This window comes from Rhinolophus sinicus, chromosome 6 (genome assembly GCF_057876585.1).
Source record: "Rhinolophus sinicus isolate RSI-liver-muscle chromosome 6, RSI-T2T, whole genome shotgun sequence".
NCBI lineage: Eukaryota > Metazoa > Chordata > Mammalia > Chiroptera > Rhinolophidae > Rhinolophus > Rhinolophus sinicus.
Window position 1 is genome coordinate 11,976,540 of NC_142506.1, and position 21,558 is coordinate 11,998,097.

General features: G+C 43.6%; 1 protein-coding gene across 1 annotated transcript in view; it reads right to left on the reverse strand.

Annotated features, from left to right (window-relative positions):
• Positions 1–21,558, reverse strand: part of FER1L6 (fer-1 like family member 6) — a 103,166-nt gene that overhangs the window by 69,401 nt on the left and 12,207 nt on the right. The window contains exons 6-13 of the mRNA XM_019720433.3: positions 18,838–18,900; positions 15,324–15,402; positions 13,569–13,725; positions 12,795–12,981; positions 11,620–11,812; positions 8,834–9,186; positions 1,618–1,726; positions 685–859 (exon numbers count right to left, since the gene is read on the reverse strand). Coding sequence (XP_019575992.3) covers positions 685–859; positions 1,618–1,726; positions 8,834–9,186; positions 11,620–11,812; positions 12,795–12,981; positions 13,569–13,725; positions 15,324–15,402; positions 18,838–18,900 — 1,316 coding nt within the window. The remainder of the gene's footprint in view (positions 1–684; positions 860–1,617; positions 1,727–8,833; positions 9,187–11,619; positions 11,813–12,794; positions 12,982–13,568; positions 13,726–15,323; positions 15,403–18,837; positions 18,901–21,558) is intronic.

Genomic DNA, 21,558 nt, shown 5'->3' on the forward strand with positions numbered 1-21,558 from the left:
AGAATCCATAGAGATCATAAAGATTCTACGCTTAGCACAGGGCTCAGAACACAGAGTGTTCTCACTAGGTATGGCTTGCCCTTCTCCTAAATCACGTGGTTGGCGCTTGATGCCACTTTCTTAAAACAGAATTCTATCATTTTACTTCTCTTCGCACGTTGAAATTTCACACGGATTAAAGATCAGTGAGGGTACACATGAGTCCCCCAGCTATTTTCTGAAAGTCTTTTCTGGGGCTGACAATAGTTTTTTGAGTTCTTTATTTTGGCTGTAGCAAAATATAATAAAAAATGATGTCTTCATTAATTCCACTAAATTGAGTTTACATACTAGCACAGAACTCAGATGAATATAACAACTATTAGTAGGGTTTGGATTGAAATTTCAAATTCTGACCTTCCTACCTTATTATGCCTCAAAGTTATAGAATAAAGAGGGCTAATAGCCACCATCATTGCTCTCTCTTTAAATGAATTACCTGCATGTGTCATTTGGAGGGTTGTCGATACATCACCAAAGGATTTAATAGCATGGCACTTACCACGTTGCCCGTTTGCATTTGCTCCCATAACTGAGATTTTAACAAATGATGTTTCTGGTTTTAGGGAAGAACTGAATCAAACAGTCCCAGATATTGGTCAGACTCCCACTGTCAGAAACTGTTGCTTCTGCTGTGTCTCCTACCTGTTCCCCTCTGTCACGAGTGGCTTCTCTGGGTGAGTGGTGGAGACCATAGGGATGGCAACCTCGTCCCTTTCTCCTTCGTGCAGCAGCGGGACGGTATCTTCTCCAGCTGATTCAGCTGACTTCTTCTTACTCCCGTGATGGGACCCTCCATCAATCAAGTTTCCAAAATTACCTGCAGAGACAGTAGCAAGAGGATAGAGGCCAGGTGTCCACAAGCAGAATCAGGCTGCCTGGCATGAATGATCCAAGTTGACGTCCTCTCAGGGCAGGGAAATACGATCTCAGTATGAAGGTGGAAAGAGCAACGGGCAGACCAAAGAAATAAGACTGGCAATAACAATGAGCCATCGTCTGCAACCACGTTATGTTCTCTTTGGTAAAAACTACGTAAGCTACAAATTAACTGGATTCCATCTCTATTTCTTTCTTTGAAGGAGAGCCTCTAGAATGTGAATCAAGACCTTCTCTGAAGGAATGTCCTTTCTTGGAATGATTTTTCCAGAAGTACATCAACCCAGGAAAATCCCTGGGAGTGACAATAACAGCACCTACTATACGCACGGCACCTTGCCTGCACTAACTCAATAAATAAGCCCCTGCAACAGCTCTATGAGAAGTTATCAGTGTTCTTATTTTATAAATGAAGAAATTGAGACCCAGAGAAATTAAGGGACCCTAGGATAATGGAATCAGAATTAGTAACCCACATCTGGTTGAATCCAAACTATACTCTTACTCCATTTTTTGAGGTATGAAAATAAATCTGTCCCTTGTATAGTGACACACGAGGACAAAGAATTATTTATTGTTTTCTGAGGTGCGAACCTCCACCAGAGTGCTATTATGTGCATGTAAGCTCTAATTTACTTATTCAAGAAATGGGTACCAAGTCCACCCCACGTGCCAGGCACGGTACTGGTCTGCACTTACCAATAGAAACTTCAAAGCTAATGGGTTTATCGCCAATCTTCCGGTCAATCATGGTAGCTTCGAAAAATGCTCCAAAGAGTAAAAATTCCTCATATTTTTCTGGTACGATCTACAGAAAGAAAAAAGAAAAAAATATGTATATTAGACAGGCCTGGCTTTTGGGGGGTGGGGGGTGGGGGATCACCAGGAAGCTGGCGGTAACCAGGTCCAGGTTAATTTATAGGCATTTGAGCCTTGGTGTTGGCCTGAAATGGCACATTATTTCCCCACTAATCAGACAGGCAGGAACCGGGACCTGCAAATTGCACATCCAAATTCAGCCATTTACCCAGAACAATGTAGTCTCAACCTCCTGAGCTTCTACCTTATAATAAAATCTCCTTTTGTATTAAAGGAGAAACGTGGCATGTATATCTTTCTGAGACACTGTTGTGAAACAGGCATGGTATTACCTTCTGGTGAACAGGCATTTAGAAGGCATAAAACCAAAGATGAGATACTCAGAGTCATAGGATGAAACCCTTACATTTCAGCATAGTTTTACGGCTCGTTCAGCATGGTCACTTGCATTATATTGTTCCTCTTGACAATATTGAGAGGTCAAAATTTGGATCATTCCCATTGTACAGATAAGGAAACTGAGGACACTAAAACTTGAGATAGAATTAATAACTTTCCCAAGTATTCTGACCACGGATCCAGTGCTCTTTGAACTCTAACATGTGTTAACCCAGTGCCTTAGGTAATAATTCAAAGTCAGACTTTGCTCCCAAAAATAACACAAGGCCAAATAAAAGGGGTGGAGGGTTAGGCACCTGCATGAGCATCAGCCAGTCAAGTGCATCCAGGGTGGGTTATATGTACTGTGCACAGGTCCCAGAAGTGTAACAATGTAAATGCTTTGTTTTAAAATAATTTTTTTTAATTTTTCAATTATAGTTGACATATAATATTATATTAGTTTCAGGTGTACAACATGGTGATTAGGTATTTATATAAGTTATGGAGTGATCACCCTGATAAATTGAGTACCCATCTGACACCACACATATTTATTATATTATTGACTATATTCTTTATGGTGTAATTTATATCCCCATGACTACTTTGTAACTACAAATTTGTACTTCTTAATCCCGTCCCCTTTTTCATCCATTCCCCCCAAATCCCTCCCATCTCACAACCATCAAATTGTTCTCTCATGACTACGGTGGAGGAGCTGTTGTGCAGGGACTGACCCTACGGAGCAGGATTCACTTTAGCAGGGCTCTGGTGCCTGCCTAGTCTGACTTTTGGGTGTGTCATTTGTGGAGGTGGTTGGGTGGTGCGCTGGTGTGGTCTGAAGCTGGGCAATGGCTGTGTTGGTTCTAGGGCCTCTTGGGAGGGGCTCTGTTGCAGGCCAAGTTCAGCCACTGTTTGTACCCTGCCTTGAGCCACTTGTTATGGGCTACAAAATGATCTGCAGATGGTTGCCACTCGTGCTAGACTTGGAGGTTCCTGGGAGAGGCTAAGCTGAGAACCGATGCTGGCTGTCACTAGTGCCAGGCTTGGGGCTGCTTAGCAAGAGGGATGGGGCAAGCTGAAGACAGATGCTGCTTGTGCTGCTTGTTTGGGGTTTGTGAACCTTTGAGAGATTTTAGGAAAGTCCACAGCATGAGCCAAGACAGGACATTTCCACAGAAAAGCCACTCAAAGCGGCTTGGGTGGGCCCACAAGTTGGGTGGGGCGGGGTGTCAGGAAATCACCAGGGACAGGTGAATTGTGTTAGTTTGGTGTAGACTCAGATATGGTGGCCGCCTACATCTGCATGCTGGGGGATGGGGAGAGCTCAACAAAGGAACAATGACCTCTGTCAGCGCTTCTGTCTGGGAGAAAACTGCCCCTCCAGCCCTCACCCTGAAGCCAGATAATTCAGTTCCTCCTTGCATGTCCCTGGTGCCTTTCAAGCTGCTGCCCCAGCTCTGGAGCTCAGAGCGAGTGAGTCCATCAGCGAGTAAATCCATGTGTAGGCCCTTCAAGAGGAGCACCTGGAACTGCAGCCACCCTAGTCTCACTCAGCCACAATTTCCTTTGGTTTTCATAGTCAGAAGTTATGAGAACTTCTCATCCCAGCCCTAGAACCCTGGGCTGGGGAGCCTGTGTGGGGCTGAGCCCCCTCACTCCTCAGGGGGGACCTCCACAGCTGAGACATCTCTCCTGATTTTTAACTGCCACACATGAGTGTGGGAACAGCCCGTTTCACATCTGCCCCTCCTACCAGTCTCAACATGGCTTCTTCTTTGTATCCTTAGTTATGGGACATTGGTTCAGCTAGGCTTCAGGTGATTCTCAATGATGGTTGTTCTCTAGTTTAGTTGTAATTTTTATGTGGTCATGAGAGAAGGCAAGCACAGCATTTACCTACTTTGTCATCTTGACCAGAAACCCAACATTGAAAAGGGCCTTAGAGTTCATCTGTTCCAACCTCCACCTTTTACCTGAATTAACTAAAGCTCAGAGAGAGAAAGGTCACAAAGTAAGTTGAAACTGCCAAGATTTGAGGCCTGGTCTCCACTGAGACTGCCTTCTCCAGGAGTCTGCCTTCTGGAGGATGGGACAGTGACAGGTGTTAACCTTAAAATAAAAAGCCAAAGTGAGAGGCAATATGCATTTATTTGAGATCCAAAAGAATTGCAATCCTGGGAATAACAGATTCAGGCAGAAACCAAAATAGTGCTTCAATTATGGGTGAAGGCGAGGGTTTTTTTAAGAGAAAGAAAAGGAAAATAATAACATGAATAGAAGGAAGGAATTTTTATTGGTGTTAATAACCTAAGTTATCCTTTAACTATACATGGCTATTTACTGATCTAAAGAACATTTAAAATTTTCAGTCCCTGTGGTCTGGATACCTCTTTTCCTGTTAACTCTACAAACAGATGTTTGGAAGACAATGCTTCTCTGGCCCAGTCTAAAGGTTATTTTTCCCAGTTCAGACATTCCAAAGAGTAAGATGCACGAGTCAGTTCCTTTGGAATGGTTGCCCTGACTACATTTTAAAAATGGCTCCACTTATACCACCTTTTCACACAGGTCACAAAACAGGAGCCATATCAAGATAATACACAACTATTTGCAATGACGCTTATTGACAAGGAACAGGCATGGATGCTTCAGGGAACAGATGTAGCTGGAACACGGTGACACAGCATCACATTTCTGAGCAAAGAGGCTGAATGAACTGGAATCATACAGTCTGTGCTTCCTGGTTTTGTGGTTGGATTTGTTAAACTCAATGGAAAAAGCAATATGGTTCATTTAAGGATTAAAGCAGTTGTGGCCTCAGAGGTTAAGAGCCCCATTCAATCAAGAACCCTAAACCAAAGAGTTATCACATCATTAGGTGAAATGTCACCCCTTCCTTCACACAGGAGACTCCTGTGCTCTCAGAATCAGCAGGAAATGTCTCTGTTCACCAGAAAACACTGGACAGGGTGGGGGGCCAGGTGCTGGACCTTAGTCACAGAGCACACACCCCTCCCACCTGTTGCCACTGTATCCACTGGCTGTAAACCAGTCACTTATCTTGCCTTCCTGAAGCCAAGTTTACTTTCTGGGAGGAGGTTAAAAATTACGCAGGGACCTGGAGGGAATGTAGGCCGTGCAGCCTAAAGAGGGACAGAACGCTCCGTAGCCAGAGAAACGCTTCTTCAAATCCCGATGCTGCTACTTCCTAGCTGGTGGACTTTGGGCAAGTCATGTCCACTCTCTGGGGGTCATTTTCCTTGTCCATGAAATAAACATCACAACAGGGCCTATGGTGGAGAGAAATCAGATCATCCATGTGGAGTACCTATTCTAAAGCCTAGCCATGTAAACGCCACAGGTGGTAATCACGGTAAGTATTTCAACAGGTTAGAATTCACGTCTTAATCCTACCCATCCTTCAATGTCCAACTCAAATGCCTCTTCCTTCTGGAAGCACACCTTGACTCCTTGAGCTGGAAAAGTGACAATAGTAATGTTTACTGAGCTCCTATTATATGACAGATGAAGTATTAAGAATTTTACCTACATTATCTAGTGTAATTCTCTTAACTACCCTAGGAGAAATATATTTATTATACCCACTTAAAGATGAGGACACTGCTGTCCCAGGAAAAATTAAGGTATCTGTCCAAAGCTACTAAACATGTATAATATTTATTGAGCACCTACTATGTACCAGGCTCTGTTCTAAGCACTTTGCATATATTAATTCATCCAATTCTCACTATGAGCCTATGAAGCAGAGGTTATTATTAGAAATGAGCATAAGAAGCTTAAGTCACTTGCCCTAAGATTCAAACAGAGGCAGGGTTTTCTCCAGAGGCTGGGCAGTAACCACTGTACCATACTGTCACGTCTTAAATCTAGCTGTCTTACTTGGGAGCCCAACATTTTAATCATTATACTTCACTCATTCCAGGAAATAAGAGCACGTTATCTATACCTCCTTATTACACTTACCACTTTCTACTTCCTATACATTTATTTTGCATGTCGTACGTATCCTTCTATGACATAATTTCCATGGAGTCACTATTTTTATTTCTACCAATGTTGAAGACGATGCGTAAATAAGAGGCTACTTAATAAATGTCCACAGAATTGAAAAATACACATCTATTAGATTAGTTATGTTCTGTGAAAGTTTGGCATGGGGGGATAAGCTTTGATGGTGGCAATGAGGGTAAGTGGGGAAAAACCAGCCTCATGGGATCTCGTTTGTCCAGATATGCAATGAAAGCATGGCTGCAGCAAGGCAGACTGGAGCTTGAAGACCCTGGACAGCTGAAAAAAACAAAATGCTGCCAGAAAACACATCACCATGTTGGTGAGGATGAGCTCTGAGCTGTTGAGGCTTTGAGGAAGGTAGAAGCCCACGGTGGTGGTTTAAAAATGTCTACAAATTATTGGAAAATCTTCCCCTCAAAAGGTGAAGCCTAATTCCCCTCCCTTTGAGTGTGGGCTGGACTTCATGACTGGTTTCTAACAATTAGAATGTGGCATAAATGTCAATATGTGACTTCTACAGGTTTCGTCATAAAAGACATTGCAGTTTCTGCCTTGCTCTTTCTTGGATCACCCCCCCAGGGGAAGCCAGCTGCCATGAGGACATTCACGCAGCTTATGGAGGGGTCCATGCAGTGAGGCACTGAGGCCTCTTGCCAACAGCCAACAAAGAACCAGCCTTCCTGCCAATAGTGAGTGTGCCATGTTGGAAGTGTGTCCTGCAGCTCCAGTCCAGCCTTCTGATGACGGCAGCCACTACCAACACCTACATTGAAACTTATGAGAAATTCTGAGCCAGAAGCACCAAACCGAGATATTCCCAAATTCCTCACCCACCGAGAAAATAAATGTTTGTTGTTTTAAGCTGCTAAATTTGGGGATAATTTGTTTTACAGCAATAAATAACTAATAAACTCAGCAAGAAACTGACTACAACAACAACAACAAAAAAGTCAGGATGAATAGAGGAGGGAGGAGACATAAGGGTTTGAAGGATACCTGAATTTCCCCCCTTTCCTACCACTTTCTATATAATAGCTAAGATGGATCCCTGGCCTTCTAGAAAAATATACACTAACTCTGCATAAGTTCCCAGCCATCCTTGTTTTCAGCTAGAATTTAATTTTCAGATGGCCTCAGCAAAATATCTTAAAGATATTGACTTGAGTTAAGAAAGTCTTCTACTAGCCCCATTCTACTTGGCAATTCCTGTTGAGAAAAGAATGGCCAGTCTTGACAGCAGGAAAGATGGCCACAGGATAGATAAAAGGGCTACCAGTCTAGGTGGCTATTAAGCAGGCAAAGTCCAAAAAAAGTCAAGTTTCCCAAGTTGGCACATATACCGAAGAAACACACATAAACACAATCACACCAAGGCCATGGCAATTCTAACAACAAGCTAACATACACATTTCCAGAGAATATTTCCCAACATATAAGTTCAGAGTGGAGAGCTGGGGTGGTTGCTAAAATACTCAAAGTAAGTCACAAACAACTGGGGGAAGTGCTCTGAAGAGCTGCCCACTGGTGATGGGAGTAAACCCCAGTAACTTCGGTAATAACAACAGCAATGTGTTGCCTGCCTACCAAGTATGTGCTGACAGCTCTGCTGACCATTTTACAGGCATTCACTCATTTATCCCCCAGAAATGCCTATGACAGAAGTAATATTACTACCCGATTTTATTGATGAGCAAACTGAAACATGGTGTTAGTATCAGAGCCATGAATAGAACCAACCCCCAACGTTTCCAACCCTGTGCTCCAACCTCTCCCCAACTCTGTTTCTTAAGATTTATTAGATCTCAGCAGTAAAAACAAACGGCCATTCCAAGGCTAAGGTGACCCACACGCTACAATCCTTCAGTCTGTCTAGTCTCCCCTAGGAATGGACAGCTCTGGGAGACCAGCCATCACCTTCCTTCCCCACCTGAGATGATTGTCTGTCTGACCATAGAAACACACTCCCAGAGGCAGAATCGTCCAAGGTGAGAGCTGGAATCCACCCACCTCTGCTACTAACAAAACAGGATTTTTTTTTCATTTGCTTAAATGCAAAGTACTATTGCTAAACAGTTGAGAGGATATTCACAGTTTGTATTTATCTTGGAGACTTGATCTCTTTCCCATAATAAAACTAGGCTGGAAAATGCTAATATGCTTTCCATCGAGTAATAAGCAAAGATAAGCATTCCCTTGTTGTGATTCCCCACAGGCTTGGGGCCGGGGAGCAGGTTTCTCAGTGTCTTATACCCCCATTTGTCATCCACTCTTCCTCCTGTTCGTCCTTCGTCCCACATTACCTCACATCCAGAGCATATGCTAAGCTAATAACAAAACTAAACAAAATGGGGCCACAGATGTAGTTCCGTTGATCGCCCCACCACACACTCCCACCAGGTTCCCTAGAGCACTTTTATCTGTCTTTTACCTTGGTTTCCATGGGAATCGTGTTGGGGCGGGGGGTGGGGGGGTGCTGAAGGAATTTATCATCGACAGATGGCTGTGAGGTGCTCAGGAAGGGGTAGAGGATCCGCCCCAGAAAATGGGGCTGAGCCAACACACCTTTTGCAGGGAGATTGAGACCTGTGCAGGCCTTTGTGAATCTTTGGGAGCCTGTGGCAGGTGCGCTCTCGGCTCCGGGCTCACCTCACAGGTGCAGTGGAGCAGTGCTCAGACCTACCTCTGGGGGTACATCAAACGGTTCCACCTCGACTTCTGTTGAGTTGGTTTTGTCTGAAGCCTGCTGGGGTTTTCCATCGTCTGTTTTATCACCCTTGTCTTTACTTGAGCCTTTAGAAGATTTGGAGTCTTTGTCCTTCGAAGATAACTTGAGGTCCTTGAGTGCCTTGGAAAATTTAGACTCCTGTGCCCCTCCCGAGAGGATTTCCACAGCAATTTCTACCAAGATTCTGCCCCTGAATGACACGCCTTCTCCAAAGCCTTCATTCATTTCCTGGTAGTCGTCCATCAGACTGTGGTTCCTAGGTGAGCCATACAAGTTAATCCAGGCGGGTCCGAAGGTAGGTAGAAAGCCTAGAAAGATCCCAAGCTTTAGTTGCCTTGTTATGCTTACAAATTGATTATTTTTTGCTTTATGCAAGTTGTGCACGTTCCTTTAGAAATGTCGAATATACAGAAAAGCCAAGAGAAAATATTTGCAGGATATCCCATCACCAAAAGAGAGCCATAATTACCATTTTGTTGTATTTTATTTCTAGCCTTTCTTCCATGCAGATGTTTACATCTGTTCATAGTTGTAATAGTACTATGTGCCGCTGTGCATCTTTGTCTGTTCATTCATTCGTCAAAAGTTTATTGACTCCTAATATGTATCAGGCACCATACTAGACACTATACATTGAGCCCAGTGGAGAATAAAACAAATACAAACATTAAACAAATAAATATTTATATTATAGATGCTATAAAGGAGATATACCTGTGCTGCAAGAACAAATAACAGGCTGATGTGATGTGGAGAGGAGTTAGCCAGAGAGAGAGAGACAGAGGAGAGAGAGTTCTGGGCAGAGGGAACAGCCCATGGCAGTCGGAAAGGAGCTTGGAGATAGAGGAGTGGAAAGAGAAAGCCAGTGTGGCTGGAGTCCAGAGAACAAACTGTGTGAGAAGAGTTTGCAAAGATGGGCAGGCCTTGGGAGCCTTGACAAGGATTTTGGTCTTTATCCTAGAAAAGATGGGAAGATTTTAGAGGGATTTTAGTAAAGATATGACATAGCCAGAAGTGCGTTTTAAGACGGCTCTGGCTGCTGTGTCAATGGTTGTAAGAATGGACGTGGGCAAACAGGTACGGGGACCACATCACCACCAAAACTGAAGACACGGGTGGCTTCTAAGGTGATGATAATGGAGACTGAGAAAAGTCAATGTTCTGAGATATGTTCGAAATGTAGAACTGAGAAGACCTGGTGATTTTAACTTACTGTTAGCATAAGTACTTTCCTTTCTCAATACGTAGCGTCTGAGAAAATACACGGCATCTATGTAAACATCTCTTTGGCAACAGAATGTTCTGTTTTGCCAGGAAGTGAAACATGGCCATCCTGATGCTTAATTGCCTGGGTTCAGGTCTCAATCTCACCTCTGCCATTTTCAAGCTGTGTGACCGTGGGCAGGTTTTATAACTTCCCTGTGCCTCAGTTTCCTCATCTGTGAAATGGAGACGCTAATAGTGCCTCTCTCACTTCACAGGATTAAAATAGATAATATCTATTAAGTGCTTCACACAGGCTCTTCACGCAAGACTATTAGCCATTACTCTTAATATATTTATCATAATTTGCTTAATAGTTCCCCCACTGTTGACAAGTAGCTGTTTCCCTCTGTTTTACTGTTACCAATAATTTTATGCATAATGTTTCTTCTCCCTGCCCCCACCCACCCTGTGAACCAGGTTGTATCCTTCCTTTGAGTAAATTTTAAGAAGCAGAAGTATTGTGTTACAAGGAATAGAAAGATGTTATGGCCCCTGATGTCTCCTTTTTAAATGCTGTTACACATCTGCCTGAACTCCATCAAGAGGTTCCTGAAAAGCGGTGGGTAAAACTCGAGTCCATCTAGTTGAGAAATCCTGTGGGTGGGCAGAGTGCTCTTTCTGCACAAAGCAATCCTGTGGCAAAGACTTCCATAGTATGAAGGGTTAAATGATAGATAGTTATCAAGATCTTTCAATAGTGTCACTCGGTTAAGGACACAAAAAAGCACACATTTCAATCTCTGTTAACGCCAAACTTTCAGTACATACGCATGTGTATCTATACACCCTCACACACATATATGCCCAAATATATACATCAATTAGCACAAATTTGTAGTGCAGAGAAAAATTGCCTTGGGATTTAAAGGAGGGAGGATTTGTTGGGATATTTAGAGAGCTGTCACCCACTAATTTAGATTTTGCAAATCGGGGGCTTTCTCCTGGGTGGGAGCTCTTTGACGGACTCAGTGGATCCGCTAAGACGCTCCACTCCCCCCGCCCCGGGTTCTCCGAGTACAGTCAGCTGCACTCCCTGCGTGACTCATGCTCTCGTGCTCCCATCCGTGAGTTGGGGGCACAATTTTGGAGGATCATTTAAACATGTCAACACCATTCGTAGCTTGTGAGCCACGCACAAATATGTGGCAGGTCAGATGTGGCCCATGGATTAGAGTTTGCCAATTCCGGTCAAATCTAAATGCTTCATTTTTCAATTCAGAAACCTATGGCTCAACGAGAAGGAATACCTGTCTCAAAGACACACAGTGACATTCATGATAGACATGGGACCAGGACCAAGCCTCCTGGCTCCCAGAGCCTAGCTCCGTCCACTGCCCTGAACCCAGCCAAATCCCAGAATGCACAGAGCATGGAAGGGACCTGACATAGCGCCCACTCCAAGCCTCTCCTTTCAAAGATGAGGGCTCTAAATCAGTCCTTTGGAGACCCTATTCCAAGTCAGACATAGGCTTCACCTTTATCTCCGTCCTGCTCATTGGAGATTTTCTTCAGGTCGATGAAGTGGGTGGCAAGTGCTACATCATTCATGCTGCCTTCATCCCACACCTGGATTTTCACCCTCCGACACAAAGGAGGGAACATTTCCTTGAAGACCACCTGCTCATGCCACACAGGATCGGCACAGTTCTTCTGCACTGTGGTTCGCCCCTGAAAACAAAGCCAGGAGGATGGGAGTCATGGAAAGAAATGAAAGGGGCCCTTGACTGGACCCAAGAAAACTCTTCAAACGAGCTGGAAATACAAAGTTCATTGCTAAAAGTCATGAACCTGCTTCCACCTCACACTTGTGAGAATCAGGGACACCCAGTGAGCATCACTGATGGCCTACTCTGCGCCAGACACCACGCCAGGCATCGGGGACAAAGGTGAATGAGTCATCGTCCTGCCTCGGGAAGTTCTCCTCGTCATACTGGGATTGGGGTGAAACTAACAGCTGTGCGATGAACAGCTGTTCCATGCATCTCCAAGAAAGCAGCAGACAGAGTTCGGCCCTGAGCTCATGTTTTGTAAAAGTAAGACTTCGTGCAAATCACTTCCCCAGTCTGGACCTCAGGTTCCTTGTCATAAAATGTAGGTGATGCCCTAATCTAACCGCCAACGTGGTCTAACTCAAAAATACTCAGGGTTCACCCTGCCAGGTGGAGAGGATAGGATATACCTATATTTTAAGGGTAGAGACAACATGCATGTCAGCGGAAGCTTCAAAGTCCGGCCACCCAGGGTTAAGCTCCAACCATGTGCCCAAGCCCTGGTACGTCCAATGGTTCGTGAGCAGGAACAAGAATGTGTAGGCTTCCACAAGACAAGGACTACCTGGGAGGGGGGAGGTAATTTTACAGGGAAACAGCTCTGAGAAGCAGCCAGAGATGAGGAAGGAGGCCTGTCTGCCTGGGTCCTGTCTGCCTGTGATTCCCCGTGGCTTCTCTCTGTGATTGCCGGGGGGTCAGTGAGTGGCTAACCCTCCCCTTTTTCCCTGCCAGGTGCCGCAGTGCCTCTTTGTGGCAAGCTTTCTCTCTCAAGGCACTACCTAATTTTGATTTTAATTTAATTTCATTTAACTAGAAATATGTTGGGGAAAGAGCTGGGTTCTGGCTCAGGTCTGCCATTGTTGGTGACAATGGTTCCTCACCATCTGTCCGGCGAAGGAGACCTCCACGAAGGGATCCACGAGGTCCTTACTGTCACCCACAAATGCTTTGGTGACATTTGCCATGATGCTGGAGTTCATTTTGGGCAACCCTTCCGCTTTGTAGAGTCTCACATAGAATCTGGCCCAGGGTCTCTCTGATGGAAACCCCTGGGGGATCAAAAGGTTCCTTAGAGGGGGACAAAAACAAAAAATAAAAAACAACGCCCTGACTTGAAGAAGAGAGAAAAGCTAGAAGCAATTTGGAAGCAGAAAGAAGGGTCCTGATATATAAGATAAATCTGAAAAGATTAGGATTCGTTCTTAAAATGAGCTTTCTTCCTGGTGTAAATGACAGCTAAGGGTACGATAAGAGTGACTGCAAACTCGTTCAGGTCCTGGAATTACAGAATAAACACTGTCTCCCACTCTGCACCTAAAAAAGGTGTACTAAGTCTTCCCATTTAACAAATCAGTCGTTGAAATTATAATCCACAGAAAAATCAACTAAATTCAAATAAATCAGATGACCTCAGCAATAGCTTGTCTATTATGGGTTATTATAGGAAGACAGCTTTTTCTTATTCTAGAAGCTGACCTCCCAAAGGATAGTCACACCTTTGATAAGACACATCTTGATGCAGAATCCCAGGTGGACAAGCAATGAACTTGGCCGTTTGTTCTCATGGACCCATAAGGAAAGGGAAGGAAGGAAAGAGACATGGAAATTGGGACATATCATTTTCCATTGCATGGCCCTGGATGGACCTATCTCACTTTTCTATTTGTTCCTCAGCATCAGAGATCTTGGGGTTGGTCTTTAAGACATCGCCTTTTCCAGTCACGCTGATATCACACTTCAGGTACCCCTTCGTGCCAGTCCTGATGTCGCCAGGGTCTGTGAGCAGGGCCCACTTGTCACAGAATTGATGACCTGTAAAAAACATCCTGATACGATAGCTCACATATACTGCACAGATGGACCCAGCTGCTCCACCCAATTCTCTCGCACATCCAAGGCCTCGGACACTCTACCAAGGGGGTAGCTGCCTCCCTTTCCTCCCTCCCCTCCTATTCTTTGCTTCCCACCCTCTTCTCCATCTTTGTCTCCAGCCAGCCACAGGTATGTCGGAAGCCCTCACCCTCGTGGAATTGCCTCGACAGGATTCTAGCTTTGGCGGCATATTAGGACATCAATGGAGTATAGAGTCACCCATTGTTTCACAGGCTGTGACTACGGCTCCATGGATCTTTTTGTTTGGCCTCCACTGTAAGTCCAAACTTCAAAATCTCTTAAAATATCTAGACTATTGCCTTATCTTTTCTAAAAAAAATCATTAAATCTGGCAATACAGAGTACACATTTCTACATGACAGCAAGTGGTCAAGGAGCTAAGCAGATGCTACTTCTTCCCTACAGGTCATGAGCCTTCCCAGCACCGACAGCTTCCATTACGCCTTAATGCATTAAACCCAGCCCACTGCACTCACTGGTGCTCACTGACTGTCCCCCACCAGTCACGTGAGCTGCAATCACTGTGATTCTCTTTCATGAGAAGATCTTTGTTGTTGACTCTGTTACTTATTAGCTCTTGACCTTGGAAAATTACCTAGCTACTCTAAGTTTCATTTTCTTATAAATCAGAGATAATAATTCTTATTATAGCAAACCCGTATATGGCATGCTGCAGTCATTATTCTGTGCTGGGTTCCAAGCTAAGCACCTGATGTATATTTATTAACTTAATCCTCCAACGACTCTATGAAGGGGGTAGTATTTTATCCCCATTTTTAAACATGGAAACTGAAGCATGGAGAAGTCAGCTCATTTGCCAAAGGTTATGCAATGAGGAAAGAGCAGAGTGGAATTTGAACCCAGGTAATCTGGATTCAGAGTCCATATTCTTCCCCCCCTCCTCTTCTTCTGCCTCCCCCCCACACACTCCGGTTCAAGCCGTTGTTTCTCAGTCTAATTGTGTAGGACACAGCTCCCTGGCCCATGCTGGTGTTACGAGCCTTGCGTTCCCCCCGCCCCTCCAGCTGAGGCTGCCGGCTGCCGGCGGCACACGGCTGCTCAGGGCAGCACATAGTAGCCCACAGCAGCCCAGCTCCAGGGAGAGTCATTGTTCACAATCTTAGCTATAGAGGGCGCAACTCACTGGCCCATGTGGGAATTGAACCCGCGACATCGGCATTAGGAGCACAGCGCTCCAACCACCTGAGCCACCAGGCCGGCCCCCAGCTTCCATATTCTTAACTTCTATACTCTCCTGCCTTTCCTGCTTGTGTCTCACAGCATTAAATTAGACAGAATTTGTGAGAATAATAATAATAATAAAAAAACTTGCTCAGAAGTATGGACATATAAGATAATATTACCATTAGATTGTACACTTTGAGGAAAAGAGCCATGTCTTGCTCAACTTTCTATAATTGGAGCTCAGTGCTATTGAATGAATGGTTAAATGGATGAATGAATAAATGAGTTGATCTCCAGGTCAAGAGAGATATTGGGAAGAGATGCTTTCTTACCAGGTTGGTTGTACACTGTGCCCAGGTCCACTTTGAAGGAGCCAATCAGTATGCTTCCTATCAGCTTGTGGTGAAAGACCTGAGGAGAGATGGAGGAGTGAGTCCGCCAGAATGAAATTTCTCTTTGATCGTAAATCTGTGAAGTAAGATCCTGACACCTCAAAGAGGATTCTAGGCCTTGACCCTTGTCTGGCCTTCTCATCTGGAGCAGAGTGACATTTGTTCACCAAACCCCAAAGCAAGCTGTAAAGGACATCCAGAAGAACCTCTTCTTCACAGCAGGTTTTCAGCTCATTGTCTATTGAAGGATGCCTAACAGCCTGTCTGAAAGGGTTTTTTGGTTTTGGTTTTTTTGTTTTTTGTTCTTTTTTTTAAATCAAAATGAACTTCTGTGCAGCCCACCCTCCAACACCCATCCTTCAGTGCTTAGAGCAAACGTCACTTCCTCCAAGCAGCCCTCCCTGATGCCCCACAGCTTAAAGTGTTCCCTGCCTTCCTTAAACCCCCACAACATGTTCTCAGAGAACTCGTCACATACTGCCTTGAGAAGTTTTGAACACATGCAATAGTCAGAACAGGGGAAATAGTCATCCTCAATATTTTGTCTAGTCAGAAGCCAGCAGAGTGCCTGGTTGATTACAGCAGCACATTTTAATGCTGATGCTTTCACAATAAGGACGTTTTAAAGGAAGGTGGCAGAACTGGGCCTGGGTCCAGAAACAACATTGTATGAGAAACAGCTGAAGAATCAGAAGGAGCTTAAACTTTAACCTTTAACCCAGAAAAGACAAAACTGGAGATGTGGGGGAAGGGTAATGGTGACTTAAGAGTCTTCAAATCTTGGCGACATTGCCACCTGAAAGAGGGGCTATGTTCTCCGTGTGGTTCCCAAGTAACACAGGAAGAGAGATTTCAGTTCACCATAAGGACAATTTTTATAACAGAGCTTCCCAGCAATGGAATGGGCTTTCCTAGAAGTGGTGACCTCCCCATCACTGAATATAACCAAGTAAGGCCCAAGAACCCTATGTCAGGGAGGTGGTGGAGAAAGATTCTTGCACCAACTGAAAGTTAAACTAGATCACCTCTAAATTTTCTTCTAATTATAATATCTTATGAGTCCCTTGAATCAAGGATCGCTTCCTACTCTCTTCTACCCACCACATGTCCTTGTTCATAATAGGTATTCAATAAACATTGAATGAATTAATGAATCAAGGTCTGATAGAATGGTGGATGAATGGGAGAATTTTGTAGCTTCTTAACAGGTCCTTTTGGTAGAGGCCATAAGAAATAAGAAATTCAATTGACTTCAAGAAAGAAGACACAACAGCCCTTCCCGTCTTCCTTTCCACTCTTTCTCCCTTGCCCAACCCTTGCAAGGGTGTTAGAGAACTGGGGGGAAGCAAGGACAGCTTGGCTTGAACGGAAGAGTTACTTAAGTCCATGCACACAAAGCTCACAGCTGTTAATGTGGCTTCCCCAAGGTCCAAGCAAGAACACGAGCTTGACTCCACTCTTCTTAGGTCAAAGGCATCTGGGTCCCTGTGGGCACAACGGGAGGCCAGAGCCCCGAACGGATCTTTAAATAACACAAGAGGCCTCTCAAATCATCCACCCAGTGTGAATGCCAGGAAACCCTGGCATGATCAATCAAGCATTAGAACACCAGAACTCTGGGGCATCTCCCACACAGAGGGTTGGGGACCCTGCGTGCCTGGGGCCATTGTCAAGGGGAGATGGTCTTTGTTACCACCAGAGTCTGCCACAGCCGGGCTGCCCCTATAGCAGCTGCTTACAGCACTCCCCCCCCTTCTTCTGCCATGTTGAATTTATTCTGGGCGTGCTAACTTGTAGTTCAGGGACTGGCAGGAAACTCGCATTCAACACGTCCCTCTCAAGGGGAATTTCCCCTTTAAAACTCTTTGGCCTCTGTTCCTAAGGGTCATTTGGGGAGAACAAAGTGTTCTCTTCTTCCAAGTTAGAGGAACAGAAATAGGTAGTACCAGCTTTGATCCTCTGTCTAAAAATCCACTTGCCCACAGAGAATCATGAACCTTGTCTATAATACAGTATAAAAGTCTAGCCATTAACTGTTATCTGCAATCTAGACAGTCCTTTAGGAGCTGCTATAACGCCGATCTCACAAACAGGTCGTTTCCTGAGCTATGCAATATAACAAAGTCCTGGGAAATCCTCCAGGTCCTGAAATATCTTCTTGTCACCATGCCTGAAATTCAAACATGAAGGATGTTTGGCTTGTGATGACTTTTCATTCTTCAAGAGTCACATTCTTCAAGTGCCCCTTGGAAAGTCAATATCCTACTTTCATTATTGCCTAAGCCTCATGCAGGACGTCTATATAATGTTATATGTATTACTATGTATATGAACAAAATACTAAAATAGAGATGAGTGGATGGTAAAGACAGGCAAGGAAGTCTCCAAATCAAGTTTTATCATCTTCACAGCTCTCATTAGAATTGGTGTCACTGTTAAGAAAACATTTCCTCATTTTCCACACCTCTTATGTTGGCACATAAAGTCCTTTGAGAACTATTGGAAGACAGCACTTACCCTTCCACCCCCCACCCCACCCCGCCACTTTCAGGCATGTACCCCCTTGTTACCCTCTCCATGGGAGAAGCAGCGGTCTCTCAAACTGGTGAGTTCGATGCAGTCTGTCATCCACTGGCCTCTGTCCTTTCCTTGTGAAGATGGTAATGACCCCATTTGTCTTCTCATGTGGACTCTTACTGCTTCCATGTGGCCCTTTCCCTCCCCATTCCTGTGTACCATGTGGCGGGCCAACCTGGATAAGTCACCTGGGTAGACCAGGAAGCTCTCTGTCTCTACTCTTCAGTCTTGATCTGTGGCAGTAGGAATTCACCCAATAGGGCTAAGGAAGGGTCTATACAGCAGAACCAACACCCCACCACTACCACTGGCAGTTCTGGATGTCTACACTCAAAGGCAACTAACTATGAAGAAGCCAAATGGTAACAACTTGTGCTCCAAATCACATTCTCTGATTCAGCATTCCTGACATATTTGGTACCTTCCTGATTCTTTTTTGTTGTTGTTAATTTCTGTTTATTACTAATGAGGAGGGGAAAAGGTGTGATTAATTATCATTAGTGTGGCTATCACTCCAAGAGGGAAACACATTTGTTTCATAGAAAGAAACCAGCTCAAAAATGCCAATCCATTAAGACGTCATTTGAAGCATATTTTTCACATTCCCACATTAGCAAGCTACACAATTCAATTTGTGATGGCTTGATAGAAGATTGCAACTTGCTTCCAAAAAGCAAACATTTTCTTGAGAAGGTTTTCATTCCCAAACTCCTCTACCTTGGTTATTTCAAGCCCTAGCCTGTTGGTTTCAAACTCACCAGCTCACACTCACAGTCCTGAATCCTATTCTGCCCTAAACCGGCTGAGCTGTCCTAGAGAGTTCCCGATGCCAATCTCTCCCACCTGCCCCCACTCCCACCAGCAATGATGTACTTACTGAGAATTTGATGATCTTGTCAAATAGATGAACTTGGGGCCCAGTGAAGTCGAAGACAAAGTGCTGTAAAACATAAAGTTCATTCTGACTGTGAATCCCAGGCTTGCATTGAAGAACTCTGTTCCTGGAGTAGATTTACATTTGTATTGGTCTAACTGATTGTGGCGTGGTCCTTAAGGGCATGAAAATTTATATCATCAATCGACTGGCCATCCCTTATTGAAGGTCATTAAAATTGTTTTAAGTTTTTTTGTTTTTTTCAAATACAAAAAATAAAAAAGAACGTTACCAACAGCATCTTTGCACAGGATCCATGTGAGTTTTCCTCTAAAATAGACATGAAACGTGGAATTGTTGGGTCATGGTTTCTGTGCATGTAAATTTTTAGTAGCTAACATGAGATTTCTTTCCAAGCGAGCTAAGCATTTTCCATACCGACAGGATGGAGGAATGACAGCGTATGAAAAATAGTCATTTCTCCACACCCTTGCCAATCCTTGATACTGTCAAATCTTTTACTTTACTTTACTTTACTTTACTTTACTTTACTTTACTTTACTTTACTTTACTTTACTTTTATTTTATCCTATATACAATGATGGGTGAAAATAGTATCTCCGTGTGGTTTTAATTTGTAGTGAGCTGATGTAAACTTGATTTTCTCAGGAGTTTTCAGTTTCCAACATCCCTGTGAAATTGCTGACATGCACCAGTGAGAGAATGAAAAGAAATTACGGACAAGGGAGATTTCTGATTTTAAGAAGGTGATTGTATTTTAGAGTTGAAGAAGTTTATCTAGACTGGTCTACCTATTCTACAGCTAAGAGGACTGAAGACCAAAGAATTTAAGAGACATGCCCAGAGTCCTAGCTAGTTAGTGCGGGGCCTGGGACCAAAGCTGGGTTCTCCTGAAGATATTGCTCAAGGGTCTCGGTACTAGATGTTTCATCATGTGAACTTTATCAAGTCCCTCCCACATGTGAGCTTGTACATACGATCCTAAGGTGCAGAAAACTGGAATGGTGCTTTGCTGTGGGTTGTGTGTTTTGGGGACTGATGGGGATTGGGGGAGATGGAACTGGGAAGTTGCTTTGTGCATCATTTATTTTGTTTTTGGGCTGCAGGATGGAGCTGCACATGGCAGCAGTAGCAAAGGGTGAAGTGACTGCTGTGAGCCTGTTTTTATGGGCAAAACAGAAAAATCAAAATGTGGCAACTGAAAGACGTCATCATATATTATAATGAGACCTTCAGAACGTCAGTCCTTAGGTAGCAATGAAACGTTAGAGTATATCCAGGGTATTCTGTTTAAGAAAACAGGAAAACGTGTAACATTTCAGGAAGTTTTTCACATATATGTTCAAACTTTTTAAGAGTTTGGTGCACAGAATTTCTTTTATGTGTGAAATTCACTTACATGAAAATGTTCTCTCTCTGATATACGAGATGCCGTGGGTTCCTCTGGACCAATAAATTAGTTCTAATGTTTATTGCCTTCTGCTCAGTTTCATATTTCAGACTCAATTGCCTGACACCGGTTCCCTAGACCTCTGAGCTCACACACATTTTTCTAGCTGGGAAATAGTCCCAAGCCACTACTAACCAGTTCCTGCAATATTTGATGAACTTTGGACTTGAAAATTAAAGTCAAAAGCTGTAACAAAGGTTTTTAATTCAATTGTAACAAAGGCTTTTACTTCAATTTGTGTTACTGATTACAGCTGGGTAGAATTTAATGTCATTTAGTTCCAGGATTGTTATGCATAAAGCAAATACTAATTATACTAAATTTGTAGAGCTTTGCACTAAAGCATTTTCATGCACATTATTTCATATCACATCCATGCCAAAAGGTGTTATGGATGTGGGGAGTGGAACAGGAAGGAAACAACTGCCACTTTAACTCATGGTAAAAGGATCAAAGGCAAGAGTGACAAAGAGGAACAGCGTTAACGGCTGAAATGGGATTTGGGTATTTTCTACTGGTTTCATTATCCATGCTCTCCCTGCCTTCCTTTTCAATTACCACTCTCATTAGGAAAATAATTAAGGGTTTACTGCATTTTTTGATAACTCCTGGTGTCGAAGTATGTAAGAGAGAACAAGCACTCTTGTATATCGTTAGAGTATAAATTGTTACCTCTTTGGAGGGCAGTTGGGTGATATCAAATTTTTAAATGCATATACTCTGCTCTAGTTATGCCACATAAATATTATTTAAGAAGTACCCAAAGACTGGAAATAATTTTAATATCCATCGATGAGAAATTGATTGGTTTAGTAAATTACAGTGTGTCGCTGCAATGGGAAATGCTACAGCAAGTAGCGAAAATGAGACTGAACTGTGTCCTGGTATAGACTAATCTCCAAGACACATTGGTTTGTGAAAAGAGCAAGGTCCAGGACAGTGTGTATAAATGCTACCATTTGGTTGCAATGTTTATTTGTAGTCTTGTACGCGCCTGGAATATCTCTGGAAGGATTTAAAAACACTTGGTGAGAATGGATGCCTCTAAGGAGGGGAACTAAGAGATTAGGGATCAAAGATCAGTGGGGCACATATTTTTCACCACATATCATTTTATACTCTTTGCATCTTTTACCATTGTTTTACTGTATAATCTTTTTATTTTAAAAAGAAAATTTGGGGGCTGGCCCAGTGGCTCAGGCAGTTGGAGCTCCATGCTCCTAACTCCGAAGGCTGCCCGTTCGATTCCCACA